This window comes from Peromyscus maniculatus, chromosome 2, assembly GCF_049852395.1.
Source record: "Peromyscus maniculatus bairdii isolate BWxNUB_F1_BW_parent chromosome 2, HU_Pman_BW_mat_3.1, whole genome shotgun sequence".
Taxonomy (NCBI): Eukaryota; Metazoa; Chordata; class Mammalia; order Rodentia; family Cricetidae; genus Peromyscus; species Peromyscus maniculatus.
In genome coordinates, this window is record NC_134853.1 from 66,869,307 (window position 1) to 66,884,305 (window position 14,999).

The following is a 14,999-nucleotide window of genomic DNA, read 5'->3' on the forward strand; positions in this document are numbered from 1 at the left end:
GATTACTGTCTAATGCTGTTTTATTAGCTTTGCTGTTGGGGGCTCGAATACATTTTCATTTGTAGTTCCAGCTTTAAGTTGGGTAGTCCTCTGGACCCTTTTCCCATGGCGCTCAAACCACCTGGCCAGGCTACGGTTCTGAGGATGAACACAAACACTGCGCCGAGCCAGGTGAAGCCTGGAAAGGGAAAAATCCAAAGCTAGGCCCAGATTTAGGGGATGAGCTTAGGTAGGGTTCAGGGGTTGGGGGCAAGAGCCAGACGAAAACTTGAGTAGGCACCAGAATTAGCATTGGGGCTGGGATTGGGACGAGTATGAGGTGTTCTGACGGAGGCAGTGAGAGGTATCGAGGTTGGGGGCAGAGCTCACACAATAGCCTGAAGGTGACAGTCCCCATCTGCCTCCTGCAGTTCAACGTGGATGATCTTCCTCAGGAGCTTGTTCGGGAGCGGTTGTCTATAGAGCTGAGTACAGCAGGTAGTGCTGGAGGGCAGTGGCAAGGCTGTAGAACAATAAGGCCGTGTCTTCAGAAAGGTCTAGACCCGCGGCTGCTCTATTAGATACCTGGAAGTGGAACTTTCTGGGCCCCGTCCCTTCTAGTCCATCCACTCATCATCCTGTACCCTCCGAGAACTTACCTGCTCCAGGGTCCGGGCTCAGAAGCAACAATATCAACAGGAGGCTGCTGGTGGGTGAGAGCCCCTCCATGCCGCTCAGCCTAGATACTTCTTTCTTTCTCCTCCTCACCCTACCTTTTATCTAGTTGCGTTTTGCCTGGGGCACTAGGTGAGTCAGAGACAGGCGGCAATACCTTGCTTATCTTGTGATACTGAGCTCTAACTCTTGGCCTGCTGTCACTGACCCCATCCCTTCCAAGACTGCCATTTCCCATGGGCTCCCAAGCCCTGAACACAGAACACTGAAGAGAGGTAGTGAATGGTGTAGGGGCAGACGTTACAGTGGCTTAGGACAGCCACGATTCACTGGGCATCTGCTAATAGGCATTTATACTCATACCCATAGCCACACATTCATAAGTCATACGTTGGTCACGTAACCCCATAAAGTCACACCCATGACTGTATAATCATAGACAAAATCATACAGCTCCAGTTATACCCCAAAGTCCCACTGCCATACATTTGCACTTCCACAATCATCCCTCTGTACTATCATATACTACAAACATATTCTGATGGAAGAGTTTATGGGGGAGGAACAGAAGCTAGCACTAACCTGTCTTCATCTTCTCCCTACTCCCTGCCCTGGCCTGCCTATGTTATCAGGAGAAATTGATGGGACTGGGTCCCTACAACAGACTCTTCTTGGCTAAGGGGGGAAGTGCGGTGGATAAGGAGGAGAAACACAAGCTCTTTGATGCCTGATCGCTGACGTTAAAACAGGTGAAAGGGGGTGGGGTACCGTGGCACATGTCTTTATTCCCAGCACTTGGGAGGCAGAAGCAGATCAATTTCTCTGAGTTTGAGGCTAGCCTGGTCTACACAGTGAGTTCTAGGCCAGCTGGGCTACATGGTGAGACCCTGTCTCAACAAACAAACCAACGTCCCAGAAAATGATAAAGGCCCTCTCCCAAATCTCACCTTCTTGCTTCTCCTTAGTCTTGTTCCACGGATGCCAGCTTGTCAGTGGGAGCCTGGGGGTTTCCAGACATAGTCTCTGGCTTGTTGGAGACATCAGACTCAAGAGCTAAGTTAGGTCTCTTTTGATTCAAATTCCATCCTCTTTACACTCTGGGCTCGAAGGAACATACCTCTCCCAACCCAGGTTCAGAAATCCCCATTTTCCCAAACTCTGAGCACCCCATCTACTTTTCCCTTCTTTCTCTTCCATGCAAAATTCCTACTCATCTTGAGCCAACTCTTTCTGGAAAGCTGTGAAATGCTGGGGGTGGGGCATGCTTGTTGGGTTAATGGCTCGGACTCCTAATCCGGGAATGTCAGTTTTCAAGTCCTGTTCTGGATTTGAAATATAAACTGAGCCACAACCCTAAGAACCCATCTCTTATCCATATGTTGTATTTTCTGCTAAGAGGCCAGTCATTCTCTGTAGACAAGCTCTTGGGGTGGGGCTGCCACTGGCTCTGGGCAGCTCGCTCTGCTACAGCTAGGTGACACTCCAAACCTTGCTCCCTCCTGACAAGGGTGCGACCCAAGGACCCTTCTGGACATTGTCTCAGAAGTCTTCTGACTGTCTGGGAGGATGTGGCCCAGGGCTAGACAAAGCATTTGATGTAGACACTGAGGAAATGGCTAAAAGTTTGCACACTTAGGTATTTGAAAGTAACCACAACCCAGGGGCCACTCATCCGGAACTTTTGGTACCCGAGGCTCCAGTGTTTCTAGAACTCTTACTCCCTGTCTAGACATTTGTCCCAAGGCTTGGGTGTAGCATCAAAGAGAGAGACAGAGACAGACTGACAGAGAGGAGAGAGAGATAGAGAGACAGATAGAGAGATTCTGAGGAAATCCCCCAAGTTGTATCATCTTGCCCTATATGTTTTGTTAACTAGTTGCCTGCCATTTGTGAGCTCTCCTGACTTGTCAGTCCAGAGATCTTTGGAAGGCAGAGACGTTTTCCTGGCTGTGTACCCATCTCTCCTTTTTTGGCTTCTCCAAAGATAGGAAGGCCAAGTCTTCTTTCCCAGAACAATCTGCTATGCCGGGGCAGTGCCAGGCTAAAAGGAGCTTTGGGCTCAGCCAGAATCCAGGCTGTCTCCATAACTTAATCATCGGTGTCTTTCCTGGTGCTGGAGTTGGCGTCTATGAGGAGGAGAGGGGAGCAGCCTGACTGGGGCCACTGTAAGAGTTGGTTCCAGAGAGATTCGGGTTGGATAAAAAGGGGCAGCAGGGCTCTTCTAGGGATGCCAAGGATCTGTAAATCTGGGATCGGGGCTGGCAAGAAGGCCATGGTGCCAAGCCTGAGGACCCGAGTTAGACCCCTGCAACCCATACGGTAGAAAAAGAGAACGGACCCCACAAGCTGTCCTCTGACCTCTGCATGCATGTGCACTGTGGTGGACACACACACACACTCGTAATAAAAAATAAATAAAAAACAAAAAACTAGGCTCGGCCTGGAGGAGTCGGTTTGGGGTTTTAGCTCTAGGAAAGGCCTTGGACCCTTAACCCTTGTCACTCTCCTGAGGTAGACTGCTAGAGGCAGCTTCTAGGAACTGGTCCCTCCTCTCGCTGACAGCTGACTCTGTAACTTTGGCTAAAGTGCTTTAGATCCACTCCCAGGAAGAGAAGATTCTTCAGGCACTTGGCAAAGTTCCGGTTAGAGGAAGGCAGTAACAGCTGGAGTTGTGGGAACATTGATAAGTGGCGGAAATATGTGGCCTACTGTGTAGGTGCTTTTGGGGGAGGGTGTGGCGGGGTGGCAGGGAGCCAGTCACTGGTAGTAATTGGAAACCTGACGATAATTGGGGGCCCTTGGGAGCAATGGAGGCCTTGGCATGCAAGGGCATCCTACCAGGGAGGGACGCCCTGTAAGAAAACAGCAGGTGTGGCGTGGGATTCCCAGCGCCCGTGGCGGCTGCGGCGGTAAAGTCAGGAAGGCAGTGGGCGTGACTTTAAATCTTTAATGCACCGGCTGTCTGTGCAGCGGCGGTGGGAGTGCGACAGAGGAGACCACGACCCGAGCGCTGGGGAGCAGGCCTCAGGCCGCTCGACAAACAGCTCATTAGGCCCCGCAGAGGCTCCAGCTTCTGCTCCCGGGGGTGCGCCGAGCTGTAGGGCGACCCGACAATGACATCAGGCGGGGGGGGGGGGCAGGGGCTCCTGAACTCCCCCACATGCGTCCTCCGACACTGAACCTGGTCCACGCCCCCGCGAGACCGCAGCCCCCTCACCTCCGCTCCCTGCGCCACATTCGCAGCCAAGGAAAAAAGTAGAAGCAGCCCCAGTAGATCCTGCAAAGAGAAGGCAGAGCCGGGCCGGGAGGGGCGGGGCTGACCCACAGACCCCACCCCTGGAACCGCGCCCGCCGGCAAGCCCCGCCCCCGGGGGGCTGGACCTCAGCAGCCCACGCCCCACCAGGGCCCGCTCCGCCCGCCCCAGGACGCGCTCCTTCCCCCACCCCCGGCCTCATATCCCTCCCCCGCACCTCCCGCCTCCACTCACTCCTCCTCCGCTTCCAGCGCCACCTCGTATCTCCTCAATCGCGACATGTCCCGGGCTCCGAACGGTTCCTGGGGAGCAGCATGATACGAACACTTATTCCCAGCCGCAAGTCCCCTTCTCCATCCTTCCTAGGACGGGTCTGAATGGTCCTCAGGGACTCTGAGGCAGGTGGCCCCCCGCAAGCCAATGGCCACATCGGGACAGGATGGGATGATGATATGGTAGTCACTGGAAGTTAAGGCGTTAGAAGGACGGTTATCTAGGGACCCGGGCGTGGAGTCGTCCAGGAGAGCGGTCTGGCAGCAGTGGGGCTGGGTCATTTAGGGCCCTGGATGAAGATTTTTCAGGGGCTGGAGTCACCTGAAGGGGGGCTCAGGGGTCGGCACAGCCTAAACTCCCCGCCCTCCCTGGCTCCGCCCCGGAAACGGACCGTTAACAATTACATCACAGGGATACCTTCGCACTCTAGGGGTGTGGCTTGCGTATCACCCGGAAGGGGAGGAGCCAGTTCTTCGTCGGAGGAGGCGGGTTCAAAATGTGGCGCTGAGTAGTGGCCCTGTGTTTTGTCACTGAAGGGGCGTAGTCAGGAGTTTATTAAGATGCTGGATACGCAGGACCCTCTTTCCTAGGGACGGAGTCGGATTTTAAAGTTCCACACGTTGGTAGACTGTGGCCTTGGCACGAGGCCGCAGTAAATGCTTTGGGGCTCTCCTCACAGTGTCTCTCCCCCACCTCCCCGCCCCGCACCCCCACTTTGCTGACTTTGACCCTGTCAATTGTTTTTCTTGCTTGCCCAGTTCTTGAATGACCTCAGGACAGAAGGAATAGACCCCCAGGGAGAACACAGCTTAGACTAGCTAGGGTAGGGAAGTATTTCTTAGTCAAATCGTCTAATGGTCAGAGGGTCATCGCTCCTCCTCTCGAGCTGGGACAGTGATTTTTATTTTTTTTCAGTCATTTAGGCAAATGCTATCGAATGTCTAGGAAATGGTGTACCCATCTTATTTATATCAGATTTTTAGCTTGTTGATGAGCGTCTTGGGAACTCTTCTTGTAACGGCATCTAGAGTGGAACCGTTGTTGAAGACCTTCCCCTTAGGTCTGTGGAGCCTGATGCTTTGTGGTGTTAACTGTTGGAACTAAATGCAGTAACATTCAGAGCTGGTAACAATACTTTCTCATTGGGTGGATTCCGCGCTGTCTTCCTGTTTGTGGAAGCTTTTGGGGGAGGGGTCCCTTTTAAACTTCTTAGTAGGTGCGTTCGTTTCCTACTCCTTGGTTTCTGTTCTGACAGCGCCAGCAGTCAGGAGTTTGAACAAGACGTTTGGTGGGAAATATGGCATAACATCTTGCAGAGGGCTGGAGTTTGGATCCCAGCACCCACATTGGATGGCTCACAACCACCTGTAACTCCAGCTCCAGGGGGAGCTGATACCTCTGACCTCCAAGGACACCAGCCCTCCTCTGCATATGCTCCCTCATAATTAAAAATAAAATAAATCCCAACCAATGTACATAAAATCAAATTAAAAAATAAAATAACTCTTTAAAACAATTTAAAAAGGTGTGTGTGTGTGTGTGTGTGTGTGTGTGTGCATTGTTATCCTTAGGGAAAGTTTGCAGTACTGATCTCATGAGGCATTTGAACTGTCATCTTAAGGGTGGGAGTCAAGATCTGGCACAGGGTTAGAGTAAAGAGCACCCCTTGCCTTCACTCTCCTGCCACGATGGACAGACTGTAACCTTGAACTGTGAGCTAAAATAAACACTTTCTCCCTTAAATTACTTTTGTCAGAGTATTTCATTTTATTTTTATTTATTTATTTATTTATTTATTTATTTTGAGACAGGGTTTCTCTGTGTAGTTTTGGTGCCTGTCCTGGATCTCGTTCTGTAGCCCAGGCTGGCCTCGAACTCAGATCCACCTGGCTCTGCCTCCCGGGTGCTGGGATTAAAGGCGTGCGCCACCGCCACCACCGCCCAACAGTCAGAGTATTTTATGACAGCAACAGAAAAGAACCCAAGACACCCCACCTCTTCCCTGTAGTTGTGAGCTATGTGGGGTTGGAGGAGTAGGGACGATGAGACAGTCTCTCACTTTCTGGGAGCACATTCGCAGGAGCAGGGCAAGTCTAGAGAAATACACCTCTCAGATTCCCCACGGGCTGCCCAGACCCACATAGCCATCATCTAACTCCACTCCTCCTAGGGGTGAGCAACGCCAAAAGAAAATTCTTTAAAATCAGATCCGATCTGATTTTGCACTTCTGGTTGCCAAGATTTTACCCCCCTGACCTGGCCGTTCCTGCCTCTCTCTTCTGTTGACCCATTTTCTATGTCCCATAGCTGCCGGGAATCAAGAGATGAAGACAGCCCCCTTTCTACCATGCCCTCCCTATCTTGGCGACTGAGGGAGTTTTGAGGAGAGAGGTTGGTCAGCTCACAGAGAAGCAAGGGAAGTAGGGGTGAACGAGACCTGGAAAACAGGCCCAGAAGGCCTTGGTTACCAACCTGTCTGAGTTCACTGAGAAAACTGTATAAAAATTACGTAAGAGGACTCACAAATAGGTAGAGAGGGACAATGGAGCCTGGGTTCATTGTGAGTCAGGGCCCCGAGGCTGTGTTTGCCCAGGACACATGGTGTCTTGTCCTGTACTGCACTTATGCAGCAGCGGGGGGACTCTAGAAAGGAAGCCACTCTGGGTTAACACTGAGGTGATGTGATTTGCCGTGCTATAGTGTTGAAATAGTTCCCGTTTCTGAAGGTGACTGTTCTGGTCTGCTTGTCTCAAGATATTTCATTCCTAGCATATCCTGTGGCTATTCTTGAGAACAAGTTGGAAACGGGTGAGTGTCCAAGAGCAGAGAGAACTGGGAGAACTCTCCTACAAGACGTTGGAAAGATTAGAGGGGAAGGGCTCTGAGGAAGACGGTTGTGGAATGCTAGGCTCTTTTCTGTTTTCTCAGCCTTGGGGTATATAGTGTGATGGATTGAACTGTGGTCTGCATTTTTCTGGTCTTTCTTCCCTCTGTCCATCTACTCATGTCTATATATTCACCAATCTTGACCCATTCTTTTCTCTTCCATTATTTTTTCACCTTTTAAAATATCTTCATCTCCATGTCCACTGATCAGTTATGACATTAACATTTGTTGATCCTTAAATGACAGGTGCCATGCTAAATACTTCAAATTGTCTCATGACAGCTCATGAAATAGATGGCTTGAGGGCTTTGTTCATACAGGCCACTTCTTTTTCTCTTCTTTTCATTATCATATTTATTATTATTATTGACAGGGTTCTCACTGTGTAACTCTGGCTGTCCTGGAACTCCTTGTGTAGACCAGGCTGGCTTTGAACTCACAGAGATTTGCCTGCCTTTGTGCTGAGATTAAAGGTTTGCAACACTACATCTGGTTCTGACTTATTATTTTTGAGAAAAGGTTTTGCTATGTGTTCCGGACTGGCTTTGAACTCATGGCAATCTTTATGCCTCAGTCTCTCCAGTGCTAGGATTATAGGAGTTTGCCGTTTTATGTGGTGGTGGTGGTGGGAGCTATCAGCCACAGTGCTGTGATCCCAGTATGCCAATCCCTGAACATTGTGATAAAGACCTGAGCATTTAACACAAGCAGACTAACCAGAGCTTTGCATGATATTTGAAGTTTGGATGCTGGAGGCCAGTGTTTCAAATCGGTCTCTATGAAAACTTAGACCTGACAAAGCACTGAGGCTGAAGAGGCTGAGTGTTCAGATCTAAACAGCCATCTGTATCAACCCTCTCTTCCCAGCTGTGGATTGGGGACCATAGTAGGAGAGAAGTGGAAAGAGCGTCAGAGCTGGAGGATGGGGAGGAACACTGGGCAGCGCAGTTTTCTGACGGTGAATGACATGGCTAGCCCACTCATGAACGCACAGAAACAGTGGTTACCTGCATAAGACCTTCAAAAGATTCACTAGCAAAATTCTGTCCCAGATGGGGTAGATGATGCCCAGCCACTCCCCACCCCCCACCCACTGAGGAGCTGTTGGCGGTTGGTAGCTGCCAGGGGAGGGGGAGTCACTGTTTTTGAAGGATGTGACCACTGGCAGGTTTCCCATGCTCTCCTGGATGGCCCCACACCCACACCCACATTAGCAGCACTAATTGGACCTGGTGGGTTATCAAAAAAAAAAAAAAAAAAAAGTTGGGAGGCAGATGTGTTGGAGGGCTATAAAGGAACTGGAGGAAGGAAGTGAGGGTAGATATCATATTTTGTTGTACACCTGTACGGAATTCTCAAGAATAAAGAGAATTTTTTTAAAAATTGGGGTGCTAGAGAGACTGCCAAAGACCTGAGTTTGGTTCCCAGTATCCATGTCTGATGGTTCACAACTGCTTGCAGCTCCAGCTCCAGGGGATCCATCACCTCTGACCTCTGAGAACATTCAAACACATGTGTCATAACCCCCTGTATACACAACTAAAAGGATAATAAAACTAGATCTAAAATAACCCCTTAGACCTGAGGTGTCTAGTGGCCATGTTTGCTGCTACTAGAAGAGCAGAAAACGACCCTCTCCGAGGTAAGAATAAGACCCCCCCACAGAGAGAGTGAGGAGAGGGATGGAGGTAAGATGTGGAGGCGAGAACACTCGAACCCTTGTGTGACTGGTGGTCAGGGTCTTTCCACATCCTTGGCTTCCGATCCAAAGAGTTGAAAATAGGAGCTCACCCATGTTTGACAAGCAGGAAGGAAATTATTTAGACAAAGCAGTAGAAAAGATCAGAGTACATCGTAAGCGGGCAGCCAGCCACTTGAGTGAAGATCCTCAAGGCCCCAATTCTTTTTTTAAAAAAATTTATTTTTATTTCATGTGCACTGGTGTTCTTGTCTGCACGTATGTCTGTGTGAGGGTGTTGGACCCCCTGGAAGTGGAGTTACAGAGGGTTATAAACTGCCATGTGGGTACTGGGACTTGAACCCAGTGCTCTTAACCACTGAGCCATCTCCCCAGCCTAAGGGCCCCAGTTCTTATTTGGGCTTCTTTTTCTGGGGTTAAAGAGGAGTTTGGGCCGGGCAGCAGTGGAGCACACCTTTAATCCCAGCACTCGGGAGGCAGAGCCATGCGGATCTCTGTGAGTTCAAGGCCAGCCTGGTCTACAGAGCAAGATCCAGGACAGGCTCCAAAACTACACAGAGAAACCCTGTCTCCAAAAACAAAAACAAAAACAAACAAAGAGGAGTTTGGTCACAAGGGGCACAGTGAGGGTGCTTTTCTTTTGTTACTGGTAGATTATGTCATGTAATCATTTTCCTGCTGCGCATGACCGTTCCCATAATGCCCTGACTTTAATCATATGCACATCCAATTATACATAGGAGGAAGAGAGTAAATAGGTTATTCTCCCTGAGTTTACTTGAAGACAACATTTTGACTTATTTCATATGCTACTCAAACTAATTCAGACTGGATCAGCCTTTCTGTCTTCAAACCAGGTACACTGGGGATACAGTTGAATGAATAGAAACGTCTAAATTTGATTGTTACCAGGACCTGAGAAATCTACTCTATTGTTCAGAGAGGGAGGTGGACAGGTGAAGCTCTGAGGGCATTCTGGAGTAGCTAGGTACATTGGAGAGGGGTGTATGTGTATAGTACAAGCATGTAAAGGAGCTAAGCTACCAAGCACATTATTACAAGGGGGAGGGGTATTCCATAACCCAAATGAAGTCCTAGGTTACTAAATTATTTCCTGTGCATGCCTGTTTCACCTGGATCCCATCAGGGCTAAAGGGATCCCACCCCAACCCCTGCCTCCCCCAACCCCAGGCCTAAGATTTATTTATTTTTTAAAATTGTGTGTGTGTGTGTGTGCGCGCGCCTGTGGAACCCAGAGAGTATATCAGAGCCCCTGGAGCTGTAGTTACAGGAGATTGTGAGTCACCTGACCTTGGTGCTGAGACTGCACTCAGATCTTCTGCAAGAGCAGTACGTGCTCTTAACCAGCGCCATCTCTCCAGTCCTGAAGACACTCCTCTAACAGATCTAGTTCCGTGACGTGACAAACTTAACTTTTTTTCAGTCCTCCTGTCTCTGTTTCCTGAGGGCTTGGGACTGCACATCACCGTGCTCTTGACTCAAGTCCGTGTTTTGAAATGTTACTATCCCAGTGCTTGCCTAGCATGCATGAAGCCCTGGTTTTATCTCTTCCACCACAAAAACTGGGCATGGTAGCTTGTAGTCCCATGCTTGGGATCTAGAGAAGCAGGAGAACCAGGAGTTCAAGTCCGTTCTCCACTACATAGTGAGTTTCAGGTCAGGCTGGTCCACGTGAGACCCTGTCTCAAAGGCCAAACAAACAATAAAGACAAACAACAATAACCAGACAAAAAAACCTTCTACCCCAATTCTTCTTTAGGAAGGACTTCTTTTTATTTTATGTGTATGAGTGTTTTGATTCATGTATAGATGCACACCACATGCATACAGAGCCCATGGAGGCCAGAAAAGGGCATCAGAACCCCCAGAACTGGAGTTACAGATGGCTGTGAGCCACCATGTAGATGCTGGGACACAAACCAGGGTCCTTTGTATGAGGAGAAGTGCTTTTATCTCCCAAGCCATCTCTTCAGCCTCTCTATTTCTTTTTAAAAGATTCACTTATTTATGTAATTTATGCATAGGGGTGTTTTGTCTGCATATACATAGGCACATCAGAAGAGGGCATTGAGTCCCATGGGACTACAGTTATCGATGGTTGTGAGCTGCCATGTGGGTGCTGGGGATTGAACCTGGGTCCTCTGGAAGAACAGGCAGTGCTCTTATCTGCTGAGCCATCTCTCCAGCCCCTATTTCAATTCTTATCTGTACTGTTCCAAACCTAAAGCTACTCTAGTAAGGAGTAAGACAATAAATGTAGAACTGAGCAAAACTTCCCAGCTGATAGGCTCCATTAGATCACGTCCTTTTATTAAGTCAGTATGTGCTCTCCAAGTGGTTTCTCAAGGTATTTCTCCAAATATTCCTCTTAGGAAAAAAGAATTGTCTTTGTATGATTGTGTGTGCAATTGTGTACATGTCTGTTTATGTCTGTATTGTGACTATACACTTAATACTTTTCTGGCATTCCCTTGATGTGAATATTTATATATATGTATATATATATACATATATATATAGTATGTATATATTGTTAATATATACTGTGTGTATATAGCATATATGTGGTGAGTATTTACTGTGTGTATATATGTATATATATACACACGTACATATAGAGCATGTATATATTGTGACTATATACTATGTGTGAAATATGTATACATTATATATAAACATACACATATATAGCATGCATGTATTGTAAATATATACTGTGTGTGTATATGTGTATCTATATGAATATACATAGCGTGTATATATTGTGCAATTATGTGTATAGTATATATATGTGTGTATAGTATGTATATTACATAGCATGTACATATTAGTATGAATATATTGTCAATATATCTACAATACGTAGTCACATTGTAGGGTCCTTTGGAGGTGTCAACACTCTTGAGTTAGAAGCTTCCTGCCACACTCTCCTGAGTATGGAGATTACAGATGTGCACCACCTCACTGGGCTCTTCTTTTCTATTTTTAATTTACTACGACTCAAATTAACATAATAGAGTCACAATAACTTTTCACACATGTGCACACAGTGCACTGATGTGCACCCCCTTCTTCTCTGTGAGGTGGACTTCCACTCTCCTCCTCTTCCTAGCTCCCTTCCCAGTCCCTAAATAACCTTCTTAATTTCTTCCTATTCTCCTTCCCTGTCCCTAGTGTCCACCATTGCAAGATTTTGTTTGTGTTTTAGATGATGTCTCACTTTGTAGCCCAGGCTGGTCTGTACTCACTATGTAGTCCAGGGTAGCCTGAGGGTTACAATCCTCTTGTCACAACTTTTTTTTGAAAGAAATCCAGGAGTGGTGGCACATTTCTCTCTCTCTCTGTCTCTCTGTCTCTGTCTCTGTCTCTCTCTCTCTCTAATAATAATGTATTTAACTTTATGTGCCTTGGTGTGAAGGTATCAGATCCCCTGGAACTGAACAGTTGTGAGCTCCCATGTGGGTGCTGGGAATTGAACCCGGGTCCTCAGGCCGAGCCATCTTCCTAGTTCCTTGCCTCACCGTCTAAGTGCTGGTCTTATAGATGGTCTGTGCCCATTCTGTACTTCTTCTTCAAGATTGACCTACAGTTTTCCTAACTGGATGAGCACAAGTGGTGTTGGTTTTTCTGTGCCCGGCTTGTATCTCTTGACATAAGAGTCTGAGGATGCTTTTTCAATTCATCTCTCTGTGGGGCTCAGCTCCTCAGGACCTGCAGGGGACGTTACATGCCCAGGAAAAGGAGGACATAGGGCTGGCTTGAGATCTCATCTTTGAGGCCTGCAGAGGGAGTCTGGTGAATAGGCTAACTTTCTAGCCTGGGGAACCATGGCTCTGGCCGAAAATATGAGGATGTAATATTCCAGAAAAGATTGGAAATGAGCAGGAGACCAAATGACTCAGCTTCTGAAACTCCCTGACCCTGGGGAGGGGTCCATTTTTCTTCCCATGCTTCCCCAAATCGGATCATGTCCAGAGGGTCGTGGCTCAGACCCAGGGGCAGAGCTTGGCCCTGTAGGCCCCGAGTGGGTGGAACATTGCTCGAGTTCCAGGAGAGCTGGGACACAAGGAGAGGGGAAGTCTTGAGCAACAGCTCAGCCCCCCTTCCCGGTCTCCTACCCTCTGGAACTTGAGTAATGTCATGGCCGGAGTTTGTTTTTTAATACCTTCCTCCGTCAGAGCTTGTTATCTAAGCCACTCTGAGCCCCGGGGTACTTGGGTTTGGACTGAGCTTGCTTGGGAGACATTCAGGAAACTGGGCCCCTGGAACAAAGCAGAAGTGAATCGTTCAGCTAGAGATGCGGAGTTCTGGACTAGAGAGAGGCAGGGGAGGTGAGTGAGGGCGGGAGCTTTGACAGTGAGTGGTGCCCTGGGAAGACGGACTAGAGAGGTTGAGCGCATACAGACTCAGAGGAGAGACAAAGGGTTTGTGCTTCTCCCAAGGTAGGTAAGGAGCTGGAGCCTGGGTGGTGAGAAAGAATGCTGGAGCTGAGGGCTGAGAGAGCTATTTCTGGTCAGATTCCTTGGGGTGGAGCCAGAGGATGGCTAACCCAAGGCTGGAAAGCAAGTGCCCGGACTATTTGGCTTTTAAGAGAGCAGTGGGTTCAGTTCTGCAACTGCCCTGAAAGGGAGAGAGGCTGGAGTCGGGGTGGGCTTAGTTCAGGGGACCGAAGAAGCTGCACAGACTCCGGAGACAAATTAGAGTAAGAGACCCATGACTTTAGCCCACTGCAGAGGGAGGAACAGACGGCTGAGCCGGGGAAACAGAGAGCGACGTCTGGCTTCCAGGCTGTGGAGCCAACTGCCTATTTGGGTTTTCTTCTTGGCATTCTGACAGATGTCTAATTCCAAAACCAACATCTAGATTCTCAACACTTCTCTCCCAGCTTGTCTCCTCCCCCAGTCACCGTCTCTGAGAATGTCACCGCCATCCTGCCGGTCGCTCAGGCCTGAAGGCTTCTGCTATCCTGGGTTTTCTGTTTCCTTCATGCTTCATAAATAGAAGCTCTGCACTCAGTCTGTTGCTCCATCTCATATGTACGTCTTTTCCAATCACTCCCTCGTGGGTTAGACCAGTGTCAACTCCTTCCGAGCTGCGACTCTGCCTTCCTCTCTCTTTCCTATTATCCATTTTCCAGGCCACCAAGGGGATCTTTTAAAACTTTAAACACGGCCATGTTACTCCTTGGCTGCAATCTTTCACAGCACTTAATATCAGATCTTCATTCCTTCCTGTAACCTGCAAAGTCACAGGTCACATGACTCTGACCTCCTAGTCCCAACTCACTTCATATCCTCCCTTCCTTGTGTATTAGGCCCTGGCCACAGCAGTCACTTCTCTTTCGTGACTGGCTTTTGTTTTTGGCATTAGCTTAAAAAACTCCTCACGAGTGTCCCCTGGGCATTCGGTTCTAATGGTAACAGTGGAATTGGTGGCAGTGTCTTTGCCCTTGAACTCAGCAGTGTGTGAAGTATCTGCGGCCAATTGCCATGCAATAAAAGATTAATGTTAGAAAAAAGTAACAAACACCCACTAAGCTCTAGGATGGTTTCAGAACTCATAACTATAGATAGCTTTTCTTTTTTTAAACGACAGGGTCTCACTATGTAGTTCTGGCTGATCTGGGCCTCACTGTGTAGATCAGGCTGTCCTTGAACTCACAGATATCTGCCTGATAGCAGCGCTCTTCCCCGAGTGCTGGGATTAGAGGCGTGCGCCACACATCCCACCCGGCTGTAGCTTTTTAACTCAGTTTTTTCTTTTCCCCCTGAGCTTGTACTTGCTTGATTCTCCTTTTCTCCCATCATCCTTTGCTCCATTCTTGAATGTGGCTTTTTATGGTGGCATTATTACTCCCACCAAGACACTGATTCAGTGCTTTCCCTGGGAGTTGTTCTCTTGATGTTAAGCATGGTCATGTGACTCACTTCTGCTAAAATAAAAAAATGTGAGCAAAAGTGGCATGTGTCACTTGTGATCAAAAACGTTTAAGAAAATGTTCTCCCTTGCCACCCTTCTCAACTGATCATGGGAACTTGTGTTGAGATGAAGGGGGTGTGCGGAAAGATCAAAGCAGCTCAGAATGTGGCGCGACCACATGGAGCACAGCTGTGCTAAGTGCTTGCCTGGGCCCAGAGTGGCTCAGTGTTTGTGTAGGAATAGAGTTTTGTTGTGTTAAAGTACTTAGATTTGGGTGTCACCTGGTAGCGCA

The 14,999-nt window shown here is 48.4% G+C and overlaps 1 protein-coding gene and 1 long non-coding RNA gene across 2 annotated transcripts; one reads left to right on the forward strand and one right to left on the reverse strand.

Annotated features, from left to right (window-relative positions):
* Positions 1 to 2: 2 nt before the first annotated feature.
* On the reverse strand, positions 3 to 4,601 carry LOC102907152 (C-C motif chemokine 27). The gene is given in 7 exon segments (XM_006999053.4): positions 3 to 84; positions 86 to 178; positions 370 to 502; positions 1,602 to 1,681; positions 3,872 to 3,931; positions 4,143 to 4,210; positions 4,503 to 4,601. Coding segments are annotated over 6 exon segments (474 nt in total). The 5' UTR covers positions 4,190 to 4,210; positions 4,503 to 4,601; the 3' UTR covers positions 3 to 23.
* Positions 3,790 to 5,705, forward strand: LOC143271833 (uncharacterized). Its single transcript, XR_013049063.1, has 2 exons — positions 3,790 to 5,306; positions 5,437 to 5,705. It is a non-coding gene; the product is annotated as an uncharacterized LOC143271833 (long non-coding RNA).
* Positions 5,706 to 14,999: the final 9,294 nt, after the last annotated feature.